This window comes from Pagrus pagrus (assembly GCF_965226575.1).
Source record: "Pagrus pagrus genome assembly, chromosome: 14".
Lineage (NCBI taxonomy): Eukaryota > Metazoa > Chordata > Actinopteri > Spariformes > Sparidae > Pagrus > Pagrus pagrus.
Genome location: NC_140198.1, coordinates 8,308,410 through 8,334,223, shown reverse-complemented (window position 1 = coordinate 8,334,223; position 25,814 = coordinate 8,308,410). Strand labels below are relative to the sequence as shown.

Below are 25,814 nucleotides of genomic sequence, written 5' to 3'. Positions count from 1 at the left end.
GGAACTGCTAATAGCTGATTCGGCTTATTTTGACTGACAATTTCACTAAATCTAAACAAACAGGCCCGTAAAGAGAAGGTAGCTGGAGCCTTACTGTCCTGATGCCTTTAATTGTTTCCGTCTTCACATTGGTTCCTAAATACGCCTATATGTTGGTGTCAGCATGTAACAGATTAGCTTTTGTCTTCCTCAATTTTCACACTTAAGTCAAACTTCACACTCAGCTGATGAAATGTGGCAGAAGGAGAAAAAAAAAACCCTGAGGTGTTAAAATCTCCACAGCTTCTCTACAGACAAACACAAATCCAGACTCACTGACACTTTGGCTTAACAAAGATTTAAAAAAGGGACATAAAGCTGATGTAGCATTAGCTAAACTACCAACACATCACATCATGACACTATGTTCTTCACATTAAACAACACCAGCAGCAGACCAAGAATATTTCACTTGTTTATTTGACATTTTTTGGTTAATTTATACATGACATCATTGGTTTCTCTTGTGCCAAAGATTTTACTGCAGATAACCAGACATGTTTTCATCACACGGAGCGGCAAACTGACTGTTTCTCTACGACGTCTGGGACAGTTTGGACTCTGAAATATATTTCTGTTGCTGTATTAACACATTCAAACCTCTCACTGATTTTTCCTACTGACATTAAACATACTAAAGCTTCTATCTACAGGTGCTTCAGCCGATCAGGAGGCAACTGGACCGTCACCGTCTGTTTATATTATATATGTTTATAGTAAGTTATATATATTTGTGAACATCTCCGCCGTCTGTACATTCAATAACATAAAGCTATCAGACAAGTTTACATGATGAGAACTTTAAAGTTCCTCAAGAAATCATTTCCAGGATATTTTTCAATGACCTTCCATGCTGTCATTTGTGCCTGACATGCAAACTGCAAGTCAAAGTGTCAAACTGATGTTGACTTTTTTTATTAAAATAATGGTAATAATAATGTAAATAAATGTATACTTCTTTGCAGAGTGTTTACTGACCAGTTCAGGAGGCATTTAAGAGCTCTCACTGTTGCAGGTCAGATACTGTGGGACTGTTCCTTTAATGCCGCTCAGATCATGAACACCTTTGTGCTTCAATTTTTTCGTGCTTATTTGTCTTATCTTTTTAAAATGTCTCTTTTTTTTTATTCCTCTGTGTTCACATCTCTTATTTTATGCATTTTGATCCAAAACACTTTGAATTGCTTCATGTATGATGCAGTACCAGGCCACTGTTAAAGGAACAGCTCACCCAAAAATGAAAATTCAGTTTTGTCGTTTCGTAGACCACAAAACATTTCTGGAGTCTCGCAGCGAAACACTGTTGCAGCATTCTCCTACACAACTGAAGTAGCTGGAGACTTGTTTCAAAATGTTTTTAAAAAAACAACCTTACAGGAGTTACTGATAATATTCAGCTACTAATTGTGTCATACCATCCCCCCCCTTTTATCGCATTTACATCACATCGCTGTTGTTCAAATCATCTGCACCCTCAAGTGGTTGCCAGTCCCCGTCTTCTTCAGTCGTTTGAGAATGCTTCAACACCGTTTTGCTGTGAAGCTTCAGAAACATTTTGTGGACTACAAAACTTCACCTGACTTCATCCGGGGTGAGTAGATAATGACTGAATGTTCATATTTGGGTGGACTGTTCCTTTAAGAAAAGATCTTTAATTTCCAGGGGGAAAAAGGACTCAAGTATTCCAGTCGTGAAATTTCTAGGAAAAATGCTTCTGTTGCCTACTGAATGCTAGAAATAAAGAAATGAATCCTTTAAATCTCAGATATGTTTCCCAGTGGCCCTAACACACTCGTTTGTGAATGTATGAATAAACATGTTAACTTATACAAAGACTCTTGTTTCTTCTCTCTGGCAGACGCCATCTTGACTTCTAATGGAGCATGAGAACAGCAGTAACCATGGTAACCTCCCACGTGACATGAACATGGAAGAAGAAACAGGTAAGTTGATGAACATCACATCAGTTTTTTAAGACTCGTTTCTGTGTGTTTGTGTTTCCGCCCTCTGCCGGACAGAATCTCTCACTGCAGCTTTAAAAATCTCACACCGTAATATTTCTCTAAACATGAAGCTTGAAGCGAAATACATACAGGATACATATCTGACACTGACGACCAGTGTGGAAAGATGCTTTTCTTCTCTATCTTATCTCTAAGTTTCAGTCATTTTAAGGAGAAATTTAAGGAGAAATCAGACACAAATCCAACTGAGTTTGTGTCTCATGACAGTGAAGGGTTGGGAAACTATAATGACACAGGGTTGATTAATTATTTATAAGCTATTTGCTGATTAGAGGGATTGTTGACCCAAAAATCAAAAACACTTATTTTTGTCTGCCTTCTCTCGATTATAATGGAACTTAGCCTGTAGTGCTCTAGGCGCCAAAAAAATAAATAATTGAATAACTCAGCAGTGATGTCTCTCTTTCCTGAAATCATGACCGGGTTAATCCACAGATCATTAAGATACCTTAAAGGACCTTCTTCTCGTATGCTTTTCAGGACATTTTACAGGTTTTCACAACTCTAAAATCTCTTTAACTCTAAAGATAATTGGATTTCAAGTGGATGCTCAACAAATGAATGAATAAATTATGATATGTTAAGGTTTTTTAAATGGATTAGCCTCATATCGGTACGCAGTATCTTCTGTTGCAAGGCTTTCTGTACGGTGTTTGCATTTTAATTGTTTAGATTCTTGCAATGCACTTTAATTTACTCATCAAATTAACATTTACCCTTGGTGTGTTATGGTTTTAATCATCCATTGTTATGTTAAGTTTTATCCTCCTTTATTTCTAATTAAATTGTAGCTTTTGGAACCCAAAGCACACAGTTTTGGTACCAAACTGTGACTGTTTGATGACATGTATAACGTTCCAGAAGTCTAACTGGACGTTGAATATTACGTATTATTGCTAACTTGCCCATGGAGCCATTTAAGTACAAAGCTGGCACTAGCGCGGGACGTAGAGTGACATAGTTTTGTCTTGGATTATCTTGAGAAACCAGGTCATGATTTCTTGAAAGACACTTAGCTGTTAAGTTATTCAAATTATTTTTTGTTTGTTTGTTTTTTTGGCACTTTGAGCACCGCAAGCTAAGAGGCATCTAGTTTAAGATCTTCAAAACTCAACAACTCACACCAAAACAATCTAGACTGATAAATATCCCCACAGGTGAGAGGACGGATATGTATTTTTGATTTGTGGGTGAACTGTCTCTTTAACGCGAAGTCCGATACCCTCAAAGGAGTCAAGACGTTTTTCTTTGATCATTTCCCCAAAATTATTTTTGTCTTTCATTATTCTACTTTTTCTTTTAATATTTAACTCTGACCCGATCACCTGAGTAGTATAATCTAATTATTGTTCTCACACCAGCCAGCTTGTCTTTTAATGTTTCAGTTTTCTCTTTTAGTTTTGGGTGAAATGATCCTCCGCAGCTCTGTCGATCTGTCTGACAGGTAACTGAGGAGGTGTTGCTGGACGAGTCACTGATCAGCTGCTTCAATCCGCTCTAGTGCGACTCGTTTGCAGGTCCAGTTCATTGATCCTGGTCTGGTCCTTCACAGTCTGTTCTCTTCATTCATGTCGTTCAGCCTGCAGTGAGGTAGCTAGCAACACCATTGCTAAGCTAAGCTAAGCTAACCAATGGTGTCGCAGCAACAGGTGAGACGAACATCACAACAGTAAGTTCAAACAGGTATATTTCTGGTCTAATAAACAGAAGGCCAGGCGTCGCTGGTGATGTGAAGACGGCAGAATCAGCCGGTCGGACCACCAGAGCCACGTGCACACAGAGTTCAGCCAATCACGTGATGGTCTGGCGACACCGTCACGGTCTAAGTGAAAACATTTCAGTCCTGGAGGATCGGTGGTCTCTGCTGTCTCTGATGGTCCCGCCCCCGTCATTAGGAGGTTGCGGCCTGTTTGTTCCGGAAAGTTTCGAAGAACGCCAACATCCCCTTCCTCACGTTGCTGTTGCTGCCGTTGCCCTTGGTTATCCTCGGCGTCATTATAGAGCTACTGCTGCCGCCATGGTGCCGGGATGAGAGAGGAGGGAAGGTGGCGCCGTCCATGGAGTTGGCCCGTTTGACCTTTGACGGGTTAACACGCCACGACTTGGACCTCGGTGGAGGAGTCTGAGCCACGAGACACTTCTGATACTGGACCTGACAGAGAGGAAGGGACTGTTAGAGGAAGTTAATTCATCTGCAAGAGCTGCTCGACATGTTTGGACCACCAGGGGGCAGAAGAACAATCATTTTCTACCTTAAACCACCTGATGTCTACTGCAATATTTATTTTAATTTATCCTTAAATTGTCTTCAGGATCTAGATGATGTTCAGGTGTTGTCACTCACCATACATGCAGCCTGGACGGCCTCAGACAGGTTCCCTGCGTCCGGTTCACACCAGAACACGTGACACTCGAATTGCTGCGTGCCGCCGTCCACGATCACAGCGAAGGTGTGGCAGTCGTGTCCGACGCCCAGGAAGGTGAGGAAACGTACCTGACAATCCCAGAAAGGCTCCTCCCCTTCCTGTCAGGATCCAATCAGAAGGAAGCAACAGAGTGAAGACTCTCTAGCTTTATTCACACAGTTTAATAAAGATTAATAATGATGTTACCTGTCCCTTCCACAGAGACAGGATGTTATCAGTGACGTGGACGACGATCGGCTCCCACTCGTCTCTGTCTGTTGAGTTCATGATGCTCTCTATCGCTCGGTTCAGCACCTCCATACCTGCACAAACACAGTAGACTGGAAAAATGATTTTTTCTGTCTTCATCATTCGTATTTATAGAAGCAGTTTTTATAGTTGGAGCATTACACAACATGAGATGTTGTCTGGTTTCACAGAGAGCTGTGGATAAGACTGACAGTCGTTGTCGATGCTCAGACATTCATGGTAAGTGGATTTCTATAGCCCTTCTTCCAGTCTACTGACCGCTCACTGATCAATAACAAACCACAAGAAGCCTAATTACATCCAGTGTGTCTGACATACATTAGCTTGTTTTCCGTTAGCAGGCTCAAGTATTAATTTGTTGAAAGGAAAGACTTTTCTTTCCTGATTGACTTGATACAGGAGACTCAGGTTACTTTTTTAAGACTATCAGGATCTGGTTTTAGACTCTAAACCAGTTTAAACCATACCATGATAGTCTAATCAGTTGAATATATTAATTATGAGGAAAATGTAAAGTTTCTGTAAAAAGCTCCTGCTTTAAACCTTTAACTGTTTTATGTTTACCTGTAGTCAAATTTCACGTTTTTGCAAGTTAAGTTTTGCATCTGTGAACTGACTGAAAATTAACTTGAATTAATGCATTCAAAGTGTAACAACTAATCACAGTGTCTTTCTTATCACTACCTATCACACAGACCCATAAAATAAAGGGTAACCAACTGAACAACTAAAGAATCAACCATCAGTTTGTTTATGCAGAGCGAAGTAACCAATCACAGCGCTGAATGTTGACGTGTTCAGGTGTAACACATGTGACTCTGTCCTACCCATCGCTCTGGACACCGGCAGGTTACCGATGTACTGGACCTGGAACTTCTGGACCTGCTGCCGGACCGCCTCCAGAAACTCGACTGAAACACAACGAACAGGAGACGGAATCAGCAGAGAACCAATCAGAGAGCAGCAAGGTGATGTTAGAGAGCAGGTGAGTCACCTTGTCTGGGCAGATCTTCAGGTGAGATGCTCTCCATCGTCAGAGAGCGAGACGGCCTCATCAGCGACTTCTCCGACATCATCTATGGACACGGAAAAATGTAATGTTTTTATATTCAACAGCGTTAAAGGCCGAATATCTGTTTTCTGCCACTAGGGGTCGCTCAATCAGATCAACTTAACAAAAGATGTCATTGTATGATGTCCTGAAGTAGCGTGGGATCATGGGAGTTGTTGTCTTCATCGTTTACTACTGTGTTTACTGCTAAGTAGCTAACGTTAGCATGCTAACACACTAAACGACGATGGTGAACATGTGAGCAGGAGACTCACTGACCTTGGAGCACATCTCATGTAGCGCCGTGGCGATGGTTTTGGCCGGAGCGTTGCAGCGAAACACATGACACTTCAGCACGCAGCTGTCTTTATCACCCGCCACGAAGGCAAAGTCCCTGAAAGCACCACACACACAGTGGATTGGCTGATGGGCCGATGATCATGTGACCGGCAGGTGAATAAAAAAAAATGACCCTGACATATAAAAGGAGGGTGTGAGGATGAGTCTAGCTGTGTCTGTGGCTCTGGATGTGAACACGTAAAAGGGAGAAAGTTTTACCTGTCCCTGCCCAGGTGAACGGGTAAGAGGGGGGCGTGTTAAAGAAAAAGAGAGAGACAGTGTTAGTGCAAACAGACAGGGAGACAAAATGAAAGGTGAGGTTGAGTTTAACATGCTGAAATAGTAAAGTGTGAGTTAGCGCCGTCAGAGGTTAGCCTAGCTTAGCAGAAAGACTGGAAGCAGGGGGAAGTTTTAGCATAGCCAACAAGAGAGAAAAAACAATCGTTGTGTCGTGTCTTTTATCTGGACGTGAGTCTGGAGAGGTTTGAATTTCTAAATATACGTTGTTGTGCTTGTTGGGGTCGTCTAAGAACAGATTATCCTCCTAAACGTGTTGTCAATCCTCCATAATTGCACAGATATTGTGTAAATGTATTCAACCTTATGAATGAATGAGTGGCTGCAACAATTGTGTTGTGATAAATGTCCTAATATGATTTTTAATGATTAATGACAGCTGAATAAATCCTGCTACTGTCCAGCTGCTCTCTGATTGGCTCACCTGCCGTTGTTGCAGCCCACCCCCCAGACACGGATGTTGATGATTGGCTGACAGTGCAGAGGGGTGTGGTCTAAAGGGTCCAACAGGGTCAGGGTGTCTTTCTTCAGAACCAGCATCATCTCGCGACCCTGCGGACAGACAGACAGGCAGCGAGACAGACAGATTAGTATGGAAAATACAGTAGACAACAAACACGACACCCTGAGAGTCTAAACCAGATCCGGACAGGTTAAATCAATCAAAACCAGATCCCAATAATCTTAATCAGTTCAGTTTAAACTAGATTTTGACAGTCTGAACCTGTCTAAACCCGATCCTGATTGTCCAAACTAGTTTAAACCCATTATGACCCATCTAAACACATTAGAACCTGATCCTGATTGTCCAATGTTTTAGACTTTGTTAAAAACATTCAGCAGTTTAACTCATTCTGGGTCAGTTTGAGATGAATTCAGACCACAGACAGACAGACAGACAGACAGACAGACAGGTACAGGCTCAGTAGGTGTCTCACCTCTCCCCAGGCCCCCGGCCTCTCTCTCTGCTCGGGGCTGTTGCAGTGAGACAGCTGCTGGATGACGTTACTGACAGCAAGACTGCTGCGACCGGGAGACAGGTCCTCCTCCTCCACCTCCAACCAGCCCAGAGACCGCACGGCAAAACACTGACAGACAGACAGGCAGCGAGAGAGACAGACAGACGGACAGATGACGGGATTAAGTGGTCAGTGAGTTGTTGGGTGACAAACAGAGAAACCAGGACACAGACAGAGAGACAGGCAGAGAGAGAGAGACAGATTAAATCAGATTAATGCTGCATAAAACGGTGGTAGAGAGAGGTAGACACAAACGAAGAGAGAGAGATTAGAGTAGATTAGACCACCAGAGACGAAGAGAGCGATCCTCTGCCTTCACTTCATATCATTATTATTATTTTTATTATTATTGTTGTTGTTGTCATTATATATGGTATAATGTCACCTTAACTTTTGATATTTTCTAATGTAAAAAAACATTTAGATTGTAAATATCTGTACTGTTTACTCGACTGTCTGTTTTCACATTTGCTCAAACATTTTGGGGCCCTTTCTGCGGCTGAGATGAGCTTTCAGTCGGCGTCCATGGTCTTCATCCTGGTGAGACCAGTGTGACATCAGCAGCTGTTTGGCTCTGATGTCTCTGTACAGTTTTAATATTTCACATCACTCCTCTTGGAAGATTAAGTTTGGTGTCAGAGTGTGAACAGTTTAACAGCAGCTGCTCTGTGGAGCTTTGAGCTGCATATATTAATAAATTAACATAAGTATATACAGATATTAATACTTTTACACATAAATCTATAAATATATACACATGAAAACTAACAGAGGCAGATCTAGTTTAACCATAGATCATAGATCAGATAACAGATTTTTCGTTTGAAAGCAGTCGAAGGATGTCACATTGTTTTCTGAAATATAAATGACAATATTTTAGTTTCACTCCCTTTATTTAACATTTATATTAAGTATACTGGTTCAACACCAGCTATTAATCTTTCTTATTACATTAATTTAAAGCCAATATTGAATCATTGCGTTCATGTAACTTCACAGCTTTAGTTCGATAAAGTGTGATGTGAAGATTTCCTGCTCTTCCTTTGAATGATTTTAATAATATGAATGTATTGGTAATAACGTTGAAGTTTGGCCTTGGGTTGTCGCAAAAGCACAGTTTGATGATATTAAAAAATGAAATACTGGTATCATGTTAATAATACACATATGATAATATCATCTGAATAATCTAGCAAAGATTTTAGGTCTTCTGCATCTTTATTTTTAATTTAATCTGGTTGCCTCTTCACCAGCAATTGAGTAGTTAATAGTTATTGTTCTTTTTGTACACTTGATATCGTGACAGCACTAATATGGACTGTTGGTTGGACAAAACACACATTATGAAGTTGTAAAGTCCATGAGATGAGGGAGAAGGCATGAGACAAATCTAGTAAGTGGACCATGATTATAGACTTTTTGTTAGTGAAGAACTAATGTGTTAATTATTATTATCATTACCTTGGAGTTGGGGTCATGGTTGGCGATATAATCTTCATGCCACGAAGACCTGAGAGGAAAAACATAATTAATATAACCTTTACAGACACTGTGTGTGTGTGTGTGTGTGTGTGTGTGTGTGTGTGTGTGTGTTACCTGGCCTCAGGAGGTCCATCTGTCTCACTGTTGGAGCTCTGCTGTCCTGCCTCCTCCTGCTGTAATGCAACACCACAGAAGAAGAGAATGCATCAGACGAGCCTGAGCTAACAGAGCTAGCTCGGATATTTAAAGACGGTCTAACCTGAGTGTCGAGCAGTTGGGGCGGCCCGTTGAGGCTGGGGTGTTGCCACTGAGTGGCGCCGGTGGGAACGTGCCAGTAGTAGGTTCCTGTTGAATCTTTGATGGTTCTCCAGCCGGAGGGAAGGTCGGGGTCCAGCAGGAGGTTCTGGTCTGTCCAGATGTTGTCTGCACACACATAGAAAAAACAACATGATAATATAATGTTGGCGCCCCCCTACAGACTGCAGTGTTCATTACAGGTATAATGTTAAAGAACAATATCCTGATGAAGTAAATAAAAGATGTTTTTCACTGAGTTCAGTTTCAGTCAATTATGACCTGGAAATTTTCACAGTTGACCAATAACAAGCCGTCCTGACAGAGCTGAGCTTTGGTCGGACAGAGAGTCCAAAATGGAGGAAGCTAATGTAGCTAATTTGCTGTGTGTCACTTTCCAGTTTATTGAAGCTCCTCTGTCAGAGTATGAACAACAGAGACATGGTGTGAACACAGTTAGGAGACAGGAGGACATTATTCTAATAGCGCTGTAAATAAAATGTGCACCTGAGGCTAAGCTAACAAACTTATCCTCCTCTTCAGCAACTCTCTATTGAATTAAGTTATGAACAATCCCGAGAACAAAATGTCTGTGGATGTAAACAGACGAAATAGAAATAAGCTCAGAAAGATGTTGAAACTGAGTAGCAGTAAGGGTCACTAGCAAAACAGCTAAAGTAGTTTGCTGGGCAGAGCTGCTGCTCACTCCTGTTTATCAGCCTGACTGCAGCAGCGATCCACTAAGGTTGTGTGTGTTTGTGTACTAATATGTTGACTGCTGACTGGAGCTGGAGGGGAAATGTACTTTACTTCATGAACATTACCTTACAGAGAGGAGAAGGGAAAGACGAGAGAGAACCGGAGTTTCTGGTGAGTGCTGAGCTCGGTGAGAGCTGACCTGAACTCAAACACACGGACACTAGCTTGCAGCTACGTTTGGGATAATGTAAGTCCACGACTCAACAAAATATAAACAAAGGTCTAGTTGTTTTTAGACATTTTAATGTAGAATTCATTTCTTCCTTTTATTGTTCAGTACTTCCTCTGCTCACAGGCAAACTGACACTAAGTGCTCACACTCAAATAAATTAATTCAACTGCTTTGAACTTTCAGTAGTTCACCTTAAATTGCCGCTCCTGTTCATCACCCCACATGCAAAAAAATCAGCATTTGAAGGCGTTTGAAGTTATTTACAGTGTTTACACCAGTGAACAGAACAGAAAACACATCCGTCTAACTTTGATGCTGTTGTTGCTGGAAATAAATTTTTGATCCGTTGTATATCAGGTGTAATATTCAGACACTCTTTAATTCAAAAGGCTTTATACTTTAATAAATCATTCAGACGTCTACCAGAGAAACAGAGTCGTGTTGTTAAGGATAGGTGGGTGCAGTGATTAAATCCATAATCAGCTTTTATCCAATCAGGTGACAGTCTGAAGCGGTGAGAGGAGAGCTGATTGGTCAGGAGACGTCAGTCATTCAGCTAAATTTAGCACAACTGAGACTGACTTTTGATATGATTGAAAGTAAAATGTCAGCAGTGTTATACTGTCAGATAATCAATCATCCTGCTCTACTCTCTTTGATGCCTCTTTTTAGCCAGTATTTGTTTACAGTTAGTCATATCGGCATTTAAAGTATGCCGAATTAGCCTTTAGCAGCTCCTGTTTGCAGTGTCCTCATGGATGTGCAGACTACTGTCACTAGATTACTTTGAAACTGATGAAAACTTAAAAACAAGCCAATTCTAGGGCAAGTTCTGCACTTTTAGAAGCATCCTTTCCTCTCTGACTTAAGTGGACTTATGGACGTTTATTCTGGGTGGACATCGGAGATAAAGATATCCTCAGGAAGTGTAAGTCAGACTGAATGATATCAATCTGTTTCCTGTCTGTGTGATCACATTTATCTCAGTTTTGACTCTGAGAAGAAGAAGTTTGGAGAATGCAAACCAAAGTTAGGATAGTAACTGCTGTATAAAGAGACCTGAACATATCAGCCTCCAGCCTCACCATCTCTAATGCAAAACTGAGCAGAAGTGTTTGATTGGTGTTGCTGAAAAACAGCCGAACAGACTGTAAGTCTACTTATACCCTTGTACCGAGGAAGGACCAAATCTCTTTACAGTTTTAACATCAGTGTTGCATCATGTTGTCCGTGTTCCTGATATCGTCCACCTGGTACAAGATGTGCAAGAGAGGGTGGATGACAAAGTGATCAGAGGTCACGCTGCTGTACAGGAAGAGGATTTGAATAATTAATAAAGCTTCAGAGACACAAAATGCTGAATCGGCTGATCAAGAGACAACGATATGACCGGAAGAGGGGTGGGGGAGGGGAGCGCTGGTCAATACAACAGGATAAACTACAGTCAGCAGTTAAAATAAAACCACTGCACAGTTTGTTCTGGTATCCAAATGATTTCACACATTTACCTAAATGGAAAAAGAGGTTAGAAAGTAATAAAACAGTCAATTGAGACATTTATTTTTAGTGTATAAAACGTTTAAATGATCAAACAGTCTTTATTTGGTCACTTTTGAGCCTTCAGACATGATTAAATGTCACGTGCAGCTCTGAAGACTGCGAAAATAATATAATCAGTCAAACAAACAATGTTTTACTTTAAATCTGTCATCCTTATTTTTATTCTCCTCATCCTCATTTCAGCTGCAGTTATCTCTAGTAAGCTGTGCATTTGCTGGTCTGAGGTCTGTCGGAGGTGATGCATTCTCCTTTTATGAAAGCCAGTTAATGTGTGGGTGAAGCTATAAGCATCGTTTATACGTGTGGCCTCTGAGATACGTACGTCGACCATTTACCTCCTCTTCCACCTTTGACCAAAGTTCAAGACTGCATTTCAACACTTGTAAGTGAGAAACAACTGGATATCTTTTAAGAAGATGTGGCGGCCAAAGCTGATATTTTAAGCCGAAACACAATCTTTTTCTAACCTTAACCAAGAGTTTTTGTGCCTGAACATAACCAGAGCATTGTCACAACATACAATTCAAAATTGAACAAAAATAAATGTAAAGGTTCAACACATCTGATGCTAGCAGAAAAACACATTGCCATCATTGATTTTGGTGATTGGGTTGATCAAACTAATGGAGATCTTGGGCAATTTAGTTATAGTAAAAAGACGCTACTTGCAGAACTTGCCTGAGAATCATCATGTTTTTAAAGTTTTCATCAGTTTCAAAGTAATCCAGTGATAGTTGTATGTACAGTACATCCATGGGCAGACTGCAAACAGCTAATGTCTAATTCAGCATACTTTTAATGACAATTTGTGCACTGATTTTAGGACATGTAAAGAAGTAAGTGCCACAGAACCAGCCCAAAGGTGTAAATAAAAAAAGTGTATTCTCCACAAAGGAAGTCAAAACAAATCAAAATCATTGCATTGCCTGAAGATCAGACAAAACAACAACAACACAGGAGCGGGATGGGATGTGACAGAAGTATTTTTGTGAGATTGTGATGAGACGGGTGAAAATCCACTGTAACCCTGTAACTCTAAAAAGCAGCTGATTCTGTTGTTTTCCATGGGAGGACAGTTTCCATCTGTTTACGCTCCATTTACCTCCCATAAACATGAACAGTGTATGAATAGACACTGTTGGTGGATGGTGTCATCGTGACCTCACCCACACAATTTGTCCCAGAATGCCTCATGACACAGCACCGCCATGTCCGAGTGCGTGACCGTGTGTGTCCCTGTTCGTCTATCTCAGTGAGGTCCTGTCCGACCTTTTTTTTTTACAGAGTGAGGTCATGTGGCCGATGGAGGATATCCTGCGACCTATCATGAGGTCAGACAGCTGGACCTGACCGTTCTCTAAGCCCCGCCCTTCTTAGTTACTGTTGCTAACCTGTCACTTTTTCTCTTATCACACGGCACAGTTTACAGTGTAAGTGAAAGTCATAGTGATTCATGAAACTATTCATCCTTGATGTCAGAAACAGCTCATTTCGCGACTGTTGATTTACTTTTCCTCGCAGATTTTAGCATCTGTAGCTAACTAGTGTAAGCTAATGTTCATGCTAAAACTCCCTCAGTTGACTGAAAACTTTCTCCAGCTGATTATTTAATGTTTGCAGCTGACATTAAAATGTGAGTCCTCCTCCCAGGAGGAGTAAAAGATTATTTTAGGAGGAGTAAAGGGATCCATCTACGTCAAACTGGAACGGCCATCTTTGAACAGAGGAGGTGGCCTACGACATTACTTATCACCCTCCTACAATGCTGTACTGAGTTCACTCCCCAGACGGCTTAACGACCATTCACACCTGGACTCACCTAGCCTTATCAACCCACACTGAGAGCTCACACGTGTCCTTAACGACTCTGTAAGGACACTCCCACACAAAGTTTATACGTCTTCAAGAAACTGAAACAAGTCCAGTTGTGTCCGATATAGCACTCGGTGGTTTTCAACTAGCGGCTACCATGGCAACCACAGAGACCACAGTGATTGAAACTGTTTCATCGAGTTATCCAGAGTTTCCTGGGAAGGAAGGAAGGAAGGGCTGCACAACACTGGTCACATTTACCCATTAACATACACATATATTCATATACTGATGGCAGAGGCACCGACCGGCTCATCAGGACCAATTTGAGGTTCAGTATCTCGCTCATGCAACCAGGAGATCCAGGAGATCGAACCAGCGACCTTCCCATTACTGGATAACCCGCTCTGCCTCCTGAGCCACAGCTGCCTTAGTGTCAGCTAAGTGGGCTAAGCAATATAGTGTTCGTAGTATTCAAATGATAAAGTCCCTAACCCAGATCTGGATACGCTGTAAAGAGGATTAGCGACCTGTTACTGTGGAAAACGCCGGTTCTGGTTTCCTGACCGATTGCACAAGGAGTGGAATGAAAATGGGCGATTATCATAACGTCTACATTTGCTCATCTACGGTGTTGAATTCAAATGTTTAAGTGATATTTAAAAAATATATTTTCATGCCTGTGAGGACATAATATTTTGTGGAAATAACATCTGTTCAACTAAATAACCTTCTGTTTTCATCCTGTTAAAGCTCACCGCAACTTTTAATAATAATAAAAGTAGTAATTGTGTAATACCGATTTATTTCATACCGTTGCGACCCTCCCAGACAGACACAACAACGATGTTGCCAGGCGACTGCGGCGTTGGTAACCATCAAGAATCTGTCAGCCCCTTAACTTTCCACTGTAGGTAACAAGCTAGTTAGCCCGGCATGCTAACATTAGTTTAAATGAGAGCAGGTGAACACATTGTTTAATCCATTGTGTATACTTCAATACAAACAATGACCAACTGGATGCTAGACCACTGTTTGGGGTCTGAGCAGACAGGTGTGAGGTGACAGGTGGCGATGATCACGATCACAGCAGGTAAATCTGCTCCGACCACATTGTAACATGCAGCTGTTTATCAAACCAGACATGTAAACAACAGAGTGATGCAGGAGAGTCCTCGTAAACCTGTGAGGTTACACAGACCTGTGTGTGTGTGTGTGTGTGTCTCACCATCATAGTTGACTATGAGGATGGCCAGCATGTAATCCTTGCCCATCATGGCTCCACCCTCCAACGTGTGTGGTCCAATCAGCTGATCACCCTCCAACACACACACATACAAAGACACACACACACACACACACACACACAGGCCCAAATGACAGATGTTAAAGCCTCCTCCTGCCTGTCTCTCTCTCTCTCACTGTCTGTCTGTCTGTCTCGGTGTCTCTCGTCCCTCCGTCTGTCCTCCACTCAGACAACACCATCAGTCTTCTTCTTCTTCTTCTTTGTTTTATTTCCGTCCCGGCGTTTTCTCTCCCTCTCTCTCTCTCTCTCTCTCTCTCTCTCTCTCCTCTCGTTTGTCCCTCCTCTCTCTCGCTTGTCTCTCTCTCTCCTCTCTGTCTGATGAAGGATGCTGTTTTCCTCCTCCTCTCCCTCCCTCTCCCTCTCTCTCTCTCCTCTCTCTCCTCCCTCCTGCTGACGTCATCACTCCCCTCCCCTCACTGACTCTCTGCCTCACTCGACCTTCACTGTAAAAAAATGACATTAAAGTACATTTCCAGAACAAAAACACACATTAAAAAACAGTAAATGTTTTTTTGTTTTTTTTAAAGGAATGTAAATATAAGTAGGCTGCCATATTGAACTATACTGAAGATCATTGTTTGTGTTTTCTCTGCCCTGTTTCACCTCTGACCAGAGATGACATCACTGATGACTGTGGTCGGTGATACCAGAGTACACCTGTTTAATATCCCTGCAGTAAGATGAGACATTAAAGGTGAGAAAGATTGATTATTGTTCAGTCTCATTCCAAGGTCGTCGGTATTTGACGACCTCTAAAACACTGGAAGTCAGAAAATACAAGATTTATAATGAGGGTTAAGTCAAACAGAGTACCACAGTGATGAGCCCTGAAACCCAAACGTCTGTTACATGTGGCAACGTGGCAAAATGAGACTACAGAAGCTAAACGTCATCATGCCGGAGACTTACGCCCCTCAAGTCAGAGCAACTCGGAAAGTTGAAGGAAATTATGGCACAGGAGTTGCAAAGTTGACTTCATATGATGCTGAAACATGGCCCACAAAAGCAAACATTGGGTTGATGATAAGAAACGTTTACCAAAGTCATGAATTGTTTTGAAAAGTCTTGGCTCACATCTGAGCACATGGTATTTTAGGTTGTAACCCTCAAATGCTCTCAGCGATAAATGTAAAAACTTTTCTGGCATCTAAATAATTCTGACAGCACGTGAACACACAGAAATGTTGGAACAGGAGTTAATGTCTCTGAAACACGGCGCGAAAAAGTAAACATCAGGTTGATGATGAGAAAATCAAAGTCACGTTATGCAGATCTAGTTTTTGCTCACCAGTAATCTGTAATATGATATTTTAAAATTAAAACTGGTAAATGACAAAATGCAAAACAACTTCTTTTTGGCGTCCATCCTGCTCCCACATTCCAACTTGACGCACTTGAACACACCGAAGTCGGGAGAACGACTTCCCAACTCCGAGGAGCACCTGAATGCAGCATAGCTTTATAATTTGTAGAATTATCAATTTAGACCAAAGTGCAGTTGAACATTTTTAACATTAAATTCATGTGACCGTGATATAGTATGTTTATAGCCAAACATTAGCTTTCTGCTCCTAGTGAATTAATTGACACTTCAGAAATCCCAAAAGTGGTGTTCATCTGTGAAGATGCATAAACAAAACATGTAAGAATCCTAAACTTGTGTTTGCCACAGAGGTTATTTTCAGCAATAATCCAAAATCCAGTTAAAAAATCTCCAGAGCAATGATAATTTCTGAGTTTGCCTACAAAAATACATCATCCCTGCAGTGCTCTTATTGTCAAATGTGATGTTGTGCATGTGTGTTCAAACACACTTTTCCCTCCTGCTCCTGCAACCTGATCTGCTGCGGTCATATTGATTCAGAGTATATCTGTCGACAGGAAAATAAACAGATGACTCACTGCTGCTCTTTGTTAAAAATACTTCTTTACTTCCTCAAAATCAAACAGAGGATTTCATCATCCCATCATGTTTTACCTGATGCTCTCTCAGAGGTCGAATTACTGCTGGATGACGTCAGAGTCGGTGTGACAGAGTGGCCACGTGTCCCGGAAAAGTTTTGCAAGCAGGAAGCTGTGAAGTTGCAGAACATTACAGGAAGTCATGCCAGTTCCCCTGCAAATTAAAAGCCTGATGTTTATTGTAACTATAGAGAATGACATTTAACTGATTACAGCACAAAATAACTGCATCCAAACGTTCACTATGTTTATTATTATTATTATTATTATTGTTATTATTATTATTATTATTATTATAACATAAACCTCTATGCTCCCACCTCACATTTATACACGATGTTGTTGCTTTTGCTTTATACTTACAGTTAATATTGATCAAAAATACGAACAGTATAAGGTATAACAAACCTTGTAGTCGCTCTGTAAGTTCTGAGGTGTATTAATAATGTTATAAACTAGCTGTGAGCTTTAACAGTAGACCTATATTTATTTGGGCCCCCAGCCTGAGTCTTATTTTGAAATTGTGAGCGGAAGTTGCAGTACTTGGTGTTGCGTGCTTCACGCGGACACCGCACAATAAACTAAACACAGCACATTATAGTCACGGAAGGGTTTTTATGTCTGTGTAATTACATACTCGCTCAACTAGAGTTAGTTTAAAGCTTAAATGTTGTTTTAAGTTTCCGTGTTAGCCGTTAGCTTAGCTTCCTGAAGAAGAGGCTCTTGTTATTTGACACAGTGGAGTCCAACATGGAGGACATGTACATCAAACCAGGTAAGAGTCAGCACAACTGACCAGCTCCTGACTCTGATAAATAAAGTTAATATCGCTAATATCGTCTTGAATTAGCTTTTGTCTTGTGGGGCTAACACTTAGCACGATACCTGTGCTGCTTTGTTACGGGGAATGAGAGTTAGGTTTTGTTCACAAAGTGGGTCAACGAACTGCATGCACAAATCTGGCAAATTAATGTTCCCTTCAACCTCCAGGCCATAATTACTCGCTTTGTAAACACAAACATGGCACTTACGAGTTCATTTAGATGTTGTTATTAGTTCGGCGTACAAATAATCTACCTGTGAGTATTTTTTGGGGTAAAAACTGAAGGTTTATTAATCGTTGTCCTGTCTGTTTACAATCTTAATGTACTCAACGATAAATAGCCTTTTAGCAGATAACTGAGTGTTCAGTGGCGGTTTAACTGAACTCTAATGTTGCACCAGAAGATTTAGCTGATCTGAAGTAATGTGTTTGATCATCTACTGTAAATCCAACAGTGGCAGTGTCATCTCCTAAATATGTCAAGTCATGTCCCGATTGCAAAGACAGCCAAATATTCAATAGAGTTTGGTGGAAATCACTTGATTTTTAAAAGGCAGACGATAGAGCTCATTCCACTGTCACTGACCCACTTATTGATGATAGTTATTGATGATTGATTTCATGGCATCACAGCAGTGCTGGAATGTAACTTATCCATTTACTCAATTACTGTACCTAAGCCCAAATTTGAGGTACTTGTACTTTCCTTGAATGTTTTCTTGTCCTGCTGCTTCATACTTCTACCATCCTATCTATCCAGATCTGGTGGCTAAAATGTCAAACTGTTTCTTTAAAGATGATCTTGTATGTTGCCAGGTAACCAGGAGCGAGGTTGGAACGACCCCCCTCAGTTCTCATATGGCCTCCAGATGGCCCGCGGACCACAGAAGAACCTCCTGAACAAGAGAGCAGCTCCACCTTCAGGTCAGAAAACACTGCTGACTAATTAAATAACCACCTGACATCATTACCACAGTCATGTAATGCTGACACCAATTTAGATTTTGATTAATCATTCTTGGCTCTTCAAGTCTCAAGCATCTTGTCTCTGATTGGTCCTCAGGTGTAGGAGCCCCACCCTTGACTCCTCCTTCCTCCAATCCCCTGGCTCCACCTCCAAGTGGTGTGGGTCCACCCCCTCTACACCCAGGTAAGAAGCAGAAGAAGAAGAAGAAGGTTTTGCAGGAAAGCGATGCAGAACCAAACTGCATCTCATGTTTTCTCTGAACTCATTGTCTCTTTCTCACAGCTCGTCCTCCTCCTGGCTCTGTGGTCATGACCCCTCCTCCTCTAGCACCAGGTAGAAGTCAGAAAGAGGCCGACAGCAGCCAATCAGAGAGTGAGCCTGATGTAGATGATGTGATGCTGGTGTTGAGCCAAGCGCTCGCTGCCTGCAGACAAGCTGTTAAGGTGAGTTTTTACCCTTCAGACAGACCTCCACAACAGCTGTGGGTCGCCACACAGATTACTGAGACCTCAGAAAGTTGTTACACATTTTTACAACATCGACTACAAATTATAATAATGTTAAACAGTTGATTAAGAGTCTGTCGCAGATTTTTCTCACGTACAAACCATCTTTGACCTCTGTGTGCAGGATCAGGTGTGTAATGACGTGGCCAAAAGGCTCCGCCTCCTGGAGGACAGCTGGAGGTCAGGTAGACTGAGCCTCCCTGTCAGGAAACGCATGGCCACGCTGTCTCTGGGTAACCAGTCTCACCACACACCCACCTGTCTGTCTACCTGAACACCTGTCTGTCTGAATACTCACCTGTCTGTCTGTCCTCCTGTCTGTCTCTCAGATTTACAGGCGGGTCGCTGGGACTCAGCTGATGAGATCCATCGCTCCCTGATGGTTGATCATGTGACTGAAGTCAGCCAATGGATGGTCGGCGTTAAACGACTCATTGCTGAAACCCGAAAACTGAGTCCAGAACTCTTAGAACCACTTCTGAAACCAGCAGAACCAGTCCAGGATCCAGCAGAACCAGACCAGGAAGCTGCAGAACCAGTCCAGGATTCTACAGAAACAGCCCAGGACCCAACAGAACCAGTCCTGGATCCAGTCTCTGAGTCCTGACTCTATTCATCCTGCAGGCATTGGCTGATTTCGGTCTGCTCTTGTCAAACATTGACTCTTTTAACTAAAACCGGGATGTGGTCCTGCAAATCCTCACATTCATATTCAGACTACAGCAGGGGGTCAAAGGTCAGAGCGCCAGGAGCAGGTAGGGGGTCATATCATAGGTTTTCAAACTGTCAAGTTCCTCTCCAGTGGGGTGGGGGAGAGTTGAAGGTGAGGTGAAGGTACAAGCCCTTTTTTACACAGAGATACTGCAGCACTGCTGAAAAGACGCCCCTTCATTAAGACAGCTTTTCTTTTTACAAGGCACAAAAAAACGGCGGTATTGGGGCTGACCCAGAGATTCTACCGTTGCTATGGTAATAAACGGCGAAAATCAGTATTCGAAGTAAGACAACGTTGTATTGTCTGCACCAAAAAAAAGAGGCATAAGACTGATAAAGAGAGCAAGAAATGGAGCTCCTTTTTTCGCAATTTAGTGGTCTCAAAACCTGTGCAGATAAATAGCAGAAATGCAGTCGTCTGTGCATGAAAACTGCTCAAGACCCGCTTGCACGCCAAGGCTTTGAAAGCGAGGACAGTCTCTCATGTCTCTTTAGACTCATGATAACAATAATAGCAAAGTGTGAGTGAATAATGGCCCCAAGTGTGGTAGCTTGCCCCCCACACAAGCTTCGATTCAGGTTCATCATTTTACTACCAGAACAGGTTTACGTGCTTTAAGCTCAAATTCTCATCAGTTCACCATCCTGAGCCACGACCCCTGTATGTGGCCTGTTTCTGGACATTTCCACCAATCACAGCAGATCTCTATGCATTAGTGGTTAACCTCAGTCTAAGATGGTGACGACGTGAATCATGAACTCGTTTATGAATCTGATGTGGGAATAAATCTCTTGTTTCTATGATGGAGCCTCTGTGATCATCCAAATGTTTTTATTCTTGCTGTCGTAGGTGGAATAAACAGGATGTGACCCTGTAAACCACCTGCTCTGTCACCTGCCTTCAGTTCACTGCTGCAATATAACTTAGTTTATTTAATCAATTACGAAGTTGAAGCACTTGTACTTTAATTATTCCACTTTGTGAAACTTTATACTTCTGAATGAAGGACTTTGACTTGTAGTGGAGTATTTCCACAGTGAGGCGTGAGTACTTTTATTGAAGTAAAGGATTTGAAGACTTCTTCCATTTCTCTCAGCAACATGTGTCATAGTCAAAGCCGCCAAAAGAAACCACACGACAGAAACTTTAAAGCCAACAATTATACACCTCTATGGCATCAGTTTAAATAGTGTCAGAGCTGGACTAACGTACCAGAAGAGTCGACGAAAAGAAAACCCTGAGTAACCATTTTCAACCATAAACCACCGTTATAAGTGATTTATTTTGTTATTTTTTTCCAGTGACACGTACAAAACCAAAAGAAAGAATCGGTTACATTATAAGTTCTTTAAAGAGAATAAATATTTCTTATTCAAACACCTTTTATCAACATCATGTGTATTTTTAGAAGCCAAATAATAATGCATAATTAATCTGTAAAACCTACATGGTTTACATGTGATCAGATTATGTATGGAAACTGAAGGGCAGCAGTAGGTTTCTGTAGCTTTGACATGTGACCAGCAGAGGGAAGCAGTTACCTACAATAATAAATGGTGTGTGTGTGTGTGTGTGTGTGTGTGTGTGTGTGTGTGTGTGTGTGTGTATTGCTATTTTTGTGAGATCCAGTTTCAGTTTTAAACCATCGTTGTGACGACAGCCTGTTTTCAGTCTGTATAACCTCGACCAACGTGAGCTAACTTTATCTGACTTTATAGTTCAATTAAGCTGTTCAATTAATACAAAATACATTTAAAACATCCATATTCCTTGGATACATTGTTGGACATAATTTAGACACTGATTGACTGATTGATTGGTTGATTCATTGATTGACTGATTGATTGATTGGTTGATTCATTGATTGATTGATTGATTGATTGATTGATTGATTGATTGGTTGGTTGATTCATTTATTGATTGATTGATTGATTGATTGATTGATTGATTGATTGATTGATTGATTGATTTGGCGTAGGATAAAAAAAACATGAACAAATAAAAGTGTCACATGTTTTAAAGAGCTGCCTTCATCATGTGTTGGCGTTGATCTCCCTTCAAATCAGTAAACCACCATATGCCATTACATATGTCGACTTACCAGCCCAGTGCTCCCAGTGCTGCTGGTTTAGGCTCAGTCAGGTGTTACAGGAAGCAGCTTTGAACACAACTCATACATGTGATGCTGCATTGAACTTCTACTCTGTGAGCTGTTACTATATAAAAGACCTTAAAGTGCTCAAATTGTTCTGTTTTGTTCCTGTTTTTCTTCGGGGAACAGATCTGAACTTTGTTACTGATGTTCGAGTTGGAAGTTATTATCAGAAGATTGGTTTCAGCAGCTCTCCGGCCACAGTGATCGGAGGGTTTCGATGGTTTTTCAGACGTTTGCAGCCTCCAGCAGAGCTTAGTCTGACCTCTGCTGACCAATCGGCTCTGCTTCATTCCTCCTCCTCCTCCTCCTCCTCCTCTCCAGGGAGGAGGAGGAGGAGGAGGAGGAGAGGAGGCTCGAAAAGAGGAAACCAAGCAGAAAAGATGAGTGACAGAAAGACAGAGAGAGAAACAGAATAAAAGAGTGTGTGTGTCCCCACGGAGACAAACAAACCTAAAAATAGACAAAAAGACAGAAAGAAAAGGGAGAAGTCCGTCCCTCTGGCCACAGGTCGCAAAGAAACAAGAAATATACAACTCAGAAACATAAAACCATAAACACCTACAGCTGCGTCCTGACACTTAACAATCACAAGTCTTAAATCTGGATTAGTTGATAATTGATTATCCAAACAGGTGCAGACTATTTTCCTGTCAAATAATCAAACAGAAAGCCACATTTTGGGAAGTTTTTTAGATAGAAAGGTGTCGAGACAGACGAGGAATGGAACTGAACGCTGTATGCACCTTAAATATTTGGCTTACAGGACACCCTACAGCTAAACTAGTTGTTAAATACCTCCGCTTTGGATCCGAATTTCAGGCCGAATACCAACCCAAAGCATCGGTATTTGACGACCTGGGAATGAGACTCTTCAGAATTGCCTTCCCTACCTTTTAATACCCAGTATTAAACCACCTGAACTGCCACTCTCTGATACAGTATCTGCTCTTTTGCTGATTGTGAACAAATCCAGGCTCCCCATGACCCTCCTCGATGTTCCTGAGGACCCTCGGATACTTGAACTCTCCCACTTCGAGCAGTGACTCACTCCAACCTGAGGAGAACAATCAGAAATACTCCAGCAGCGAACCATGACCTCAGACTGTTATCCTCACCGCTCTGTAGTCGCTCTCAGCTTCTGATAAAGCCAACAGAAAAAGCACTGATGTGTTCCCGAAGGCCACCACAGAGACGCTGTATGCCTCGACTGCAACTTCAGATTCTGTCGATGAAAATACCAGAAATAATCTGTGGCAGGAGTCCAGTATCCAGTGAGAACATGTTTGACTTCCTGCTGAGAAAAGACAGACACGGCCGGTTACTATACAGGGAGTTGTAAGCCAAGAAACACATGCAGACCAATCTCACAACCCATCTCACACCTTCGGACGACGATTCAGCCGCTGGGGGCAATAGCCAATTCTTTAAGTCTGCTGGTGTAGCCAGCTGATATCAGGATAACGGCAAGAAAACCACCTTCGTACTGTATTCCCTGTCGTCTTATTGGCAGCCGTCGGTCTCGGTTGCTGCATCAGGTCCTCAGTAAGTCTCTCACTTCCTGATTTACAGGAATGTAAACATGCAGAAGACTCTGCCTTCTGTTTTTTTGTAGGCTAACCCTGAAGTTAGCATCGCCCTGGTTCCCTCCACAAACAGCCTATGGGATTTTTTAATTGGATTTTGTAATATTGCCAAAAATAATCCAAAGTTTATGATACTCACACGTTTTGTTCATCAAGATAATCCTCACAGATGAACATCACTAAGAGTAAATCCGAAGAGCCATTTTTAAGACACATAAGCGCTTTTATAATCAAACTGCGGGACATTTAATGATGTATCTTAAGTCGTAGAACAAAATGTGTTAATATCTAAAGCCTATTGTAACCACAGCCCTTATTTCAGACATTAAACTGAAAACCATTTTCAAAAACTCAAAGACTTGGAGACGAGGGAACAGGATGTGTAAAAATGTGATTTTTCAGTTGTCAGGACCAAAAAGCTACATCACTCTGTGGGGTCAATTGTGGGTTGAGACCCGTCCTCCGACCAAGGTTTGTGGAAATTTGTGTAATCCTGCTGACGAACCCAACCAACCAACAAAAGGACGAACATGGAGGTAACAACACTAAGATCTGTCACTACTGATGGAAGCAACACAGTCAGCTTCAGCAGCAGTAGTTACAGTCGAAGAAGCAGAGGCCCTTATAGTAGTGACAGTAGGCGACTTCTACATTTTTAACAGGGGGATAGACCGAGCTCATTTCATTCACCTGCGACTACCAAACTGACTCTTTGATCAACGAGTAAAACAGATTAAACATATTCAACTTAACAAGCCGTCTGCTCCTGGATTGTGTCTGCAGGTTAACTGGGGGGGTGGCATCCCCACTTAAATCACCTTTTGTCAGAAGTAGTATTAGCTGTAGTAATTTAATTATGAGTAGATGCACTGATATTTAGTGGTAGAAGTATTATCAGCACTAATATGTATAGTTTTTTATCCGAAGTAATATTTATAGTATTGCAGTTTTAGTTCCTGAATAATCTCTGAGAGCTGGCGGTGTTTGCAATCGTACTTTCCAGCACAGACAGAGAGGATGCAGTTACCATGGTGACCCTCTGTGTGTGTGTGTGTGTGTGTGTGTGTGTGTGTGTGTGTGTGTGTGTGTGTGCTTCCCAGCCTGTGATTGGCCGACGGGAGGGAGTGGGTGGGCAGGTGGAGCGTCTGAAAGCGTCACTCTCCCTCTCTCTCTCCCACAGATCAGGACAGAGAGACAGAGAGACGCAGCTCTCCTCACTGCTCTCTCCATCATCCCTCCATCTTCTTCTTCTTCCTCCTCCTCCTCCTCTTCCTCCTCCTCCTCCTCCTCCTCCTCTTCCTCCTCTCCTCCAGTCCAGAACCTAAACTCTCTCTCTCTCTTTCTCCATCTCTCTGCTTCTTCTGCTTTTTCTTCTTCTTTCTGTCTCTTCTCCTCCATCCTCCAGACAGACAGGCAGACAGAAAGACAGACAGGTCTAACTCTTGGCCTTCTTCATCACCACCATCACCATCATCATCCTCAGAGGAAGACGGACAGGGAGCCCCCTGACCCTCGCCCCGCCGGGTCACAATGGCAACGGTCATCTGCACTCGTTTCACCGAAGAGTATCAGCTGTATGAGGAGCTGGGCAAGTGAGTATCATCCTCCTCATCGTCATCATCATCATCATCTTCATCCAGTAATAATTAAGTACAGTCGTTGTGTATCACACTCAATATCTTTATTTATGGTGATATCCCAAATATGATTTCATTTCATTGAATGTACACGGTTTTATTATTACATAATGTGTTTAATAATATTGTTTTACTTTGATTCTCATACAAATTTTAAATCTTTGATTTGTTAAAATCACATTTCAATTAAAATTTACAACTGATAATTAATATTCTAATATTGTCTGTATCTTTTTCATTATAGTTTTATGTATTTTTTATATGTAGACTCACTTTGACATAGAAATTGTGACTTATTAACTGAGCTATCTTTCAGATTTCATTTCTCGTTATATTATTTGTTATTAATATTATTATACTGATGAACTGGCGGTGTGAAGGTCTGATTTATTGCTATTATAATTATATTATATCACTATAAGATAATTTCTATCTCTAATATTTAATATGATTTTATGGAATTTAGTTTTTGTTTCTTTAAATTATTTTGAGCAAACGTGTTTCTGTGAAAACTATGAACAAAATATAACTTATCACACAAATATAAAGTGATATGGATCATTATGCATTATCGATTAGATGATAGATAGATAGATAGATAGATAGATAGATAGATAGATAGATAGATTCCTTGACT

The 25,814-nt window shown here is 41.5% G+C and overlaps 3 protein-coding genes across 4 annotated transcripts in view; 2 read left to right on the top strand and 1 right to left on the bottom strand.

The window, feature by feature from the left end:
* Positions 1-441: 441 nt before the first annotated feature.
* apbb3 (amyloid beta (A4) precursor protein-binding, family B, member 3) lies at positions 442-15,155 on the bottom strand. Of its 2 annotated transcripts, none has more exons than XM_084373159.1 (12): positions 14,752-15,155; positions 9,186-9,349; positions 9,041-9,099; positions 8,906-8,954; positions 7,364-7,513; positions 6,850-6,977; positions 6,069-6,183; positions 5,733-5,814; positions 5,566-5,649; positions 4,676-4,809; positions 4,408-4,587; positions 442-4,215 (listed from the first exon to the last, which is right to left on the bottom strand). In XM_084373159.1, exons 1-12 carry the CDS (start codon positions 14,798-14,800, stop codon positions 3,955-3,957), a joined length of 1,455 nt encoding a protein of 484 aa, XP_084229285.1. In that variant the 5' UTR covers positions 14,801-15,155; the 3' UTR covers positions 442-3,954. The 2 variants fall into 2 exon arrangements, with proteins under 2 accessions (XP_084229285.1, XP_084229286.1); XM_084373160.1 differs by having other exon boundaries at positions 4,676-4,791.
* A 2,165-nt stretch (positions 15,156-17,320) lies between these two features.
* On the top strand, positions 17,321-20,883 carry sra1 (steroid receptor RNA activator 1). The gene is made up of 6 exons (XM_084374184.1): positions 17,321-17,566; positions 18,431-18,538; positions 18,678-18,764; positions 18,864-19,024; positions 19,212-19,320; positions 19,417-20,883. Exons 1-6 carry the CDS (start codon positions 17,542-17,544, stop codon positions 19,692-19,694), a joined length of 768 nt encoding a protein of 255 aa, XP_084230310.1. The 5' UTR covers positions 17,321-17,541; the 3' UTR covers positions 19,695-20,883.
* A 3,845-nt stretch (positions 20,884-24,728) lies between these two features.
* camk2a (calcium/calmodulin-dependent protein kinase II alpha) overlaps positions 24,729-25,814 on the top strand; it is a 33,747-nt gene continuing 32,661 nt past the window's right edge. Inside the window, exon 1 of the mRNA XM_084372830.1 lies at positions 24,729-25,132. Within this exon, the coding sequence (XP_084228956.1) occupies positions 25,071-25,132 (62 nt within the window). The 5' untranslated portion in view covers positions 24,729-25,070. The remainder of the gene's footprint in view (positions 25,133-25,814) is intronic.

Bases quoted from the DNA above. Each gene is read 5' to 3' on its own strand.
- apbb3 (XM_084373159.1), bottom strand. From the start codon at position 14,800: ATGATGGGCAAGGATTACATGCTGGCCATCCTCATAGTCAACTATGAT. The intron at 9,350-14,751 runs GTGAGACACACA...ATGTGTGTGCAG, and splicing joins CCTCATAGTCAACTATGATG to ACAACATCTGGACAGACCAG. The intron at 4,216-4,407 runs GTGAGTGACAAC...CCTCTCTGTCAG, and splicing joins CCGTCCAGGCTGCATGTATG to GTCCAGTATCAGAAGTGTCT.
- sra1 (XM_084374184.1), top strand. From the start codon at position 17,542: ATGGAGGACATGTACATCAAACCAG. The intron at 17,567-18,430 runs GTAAGAGTCAGC...GTATGTTGCCAG, and splicing joins GGACATGTACATCAAACCAG to GTAACCAGGAGCGAGGTTGG. The intron at 18,539-18,677 runs GTCAGAAAACAC...ATTGGTCCTCAG, and splicing joins GAGAGCAGCTCCACCTTCAG to GTGTAGGAGCCCCACCCTTG.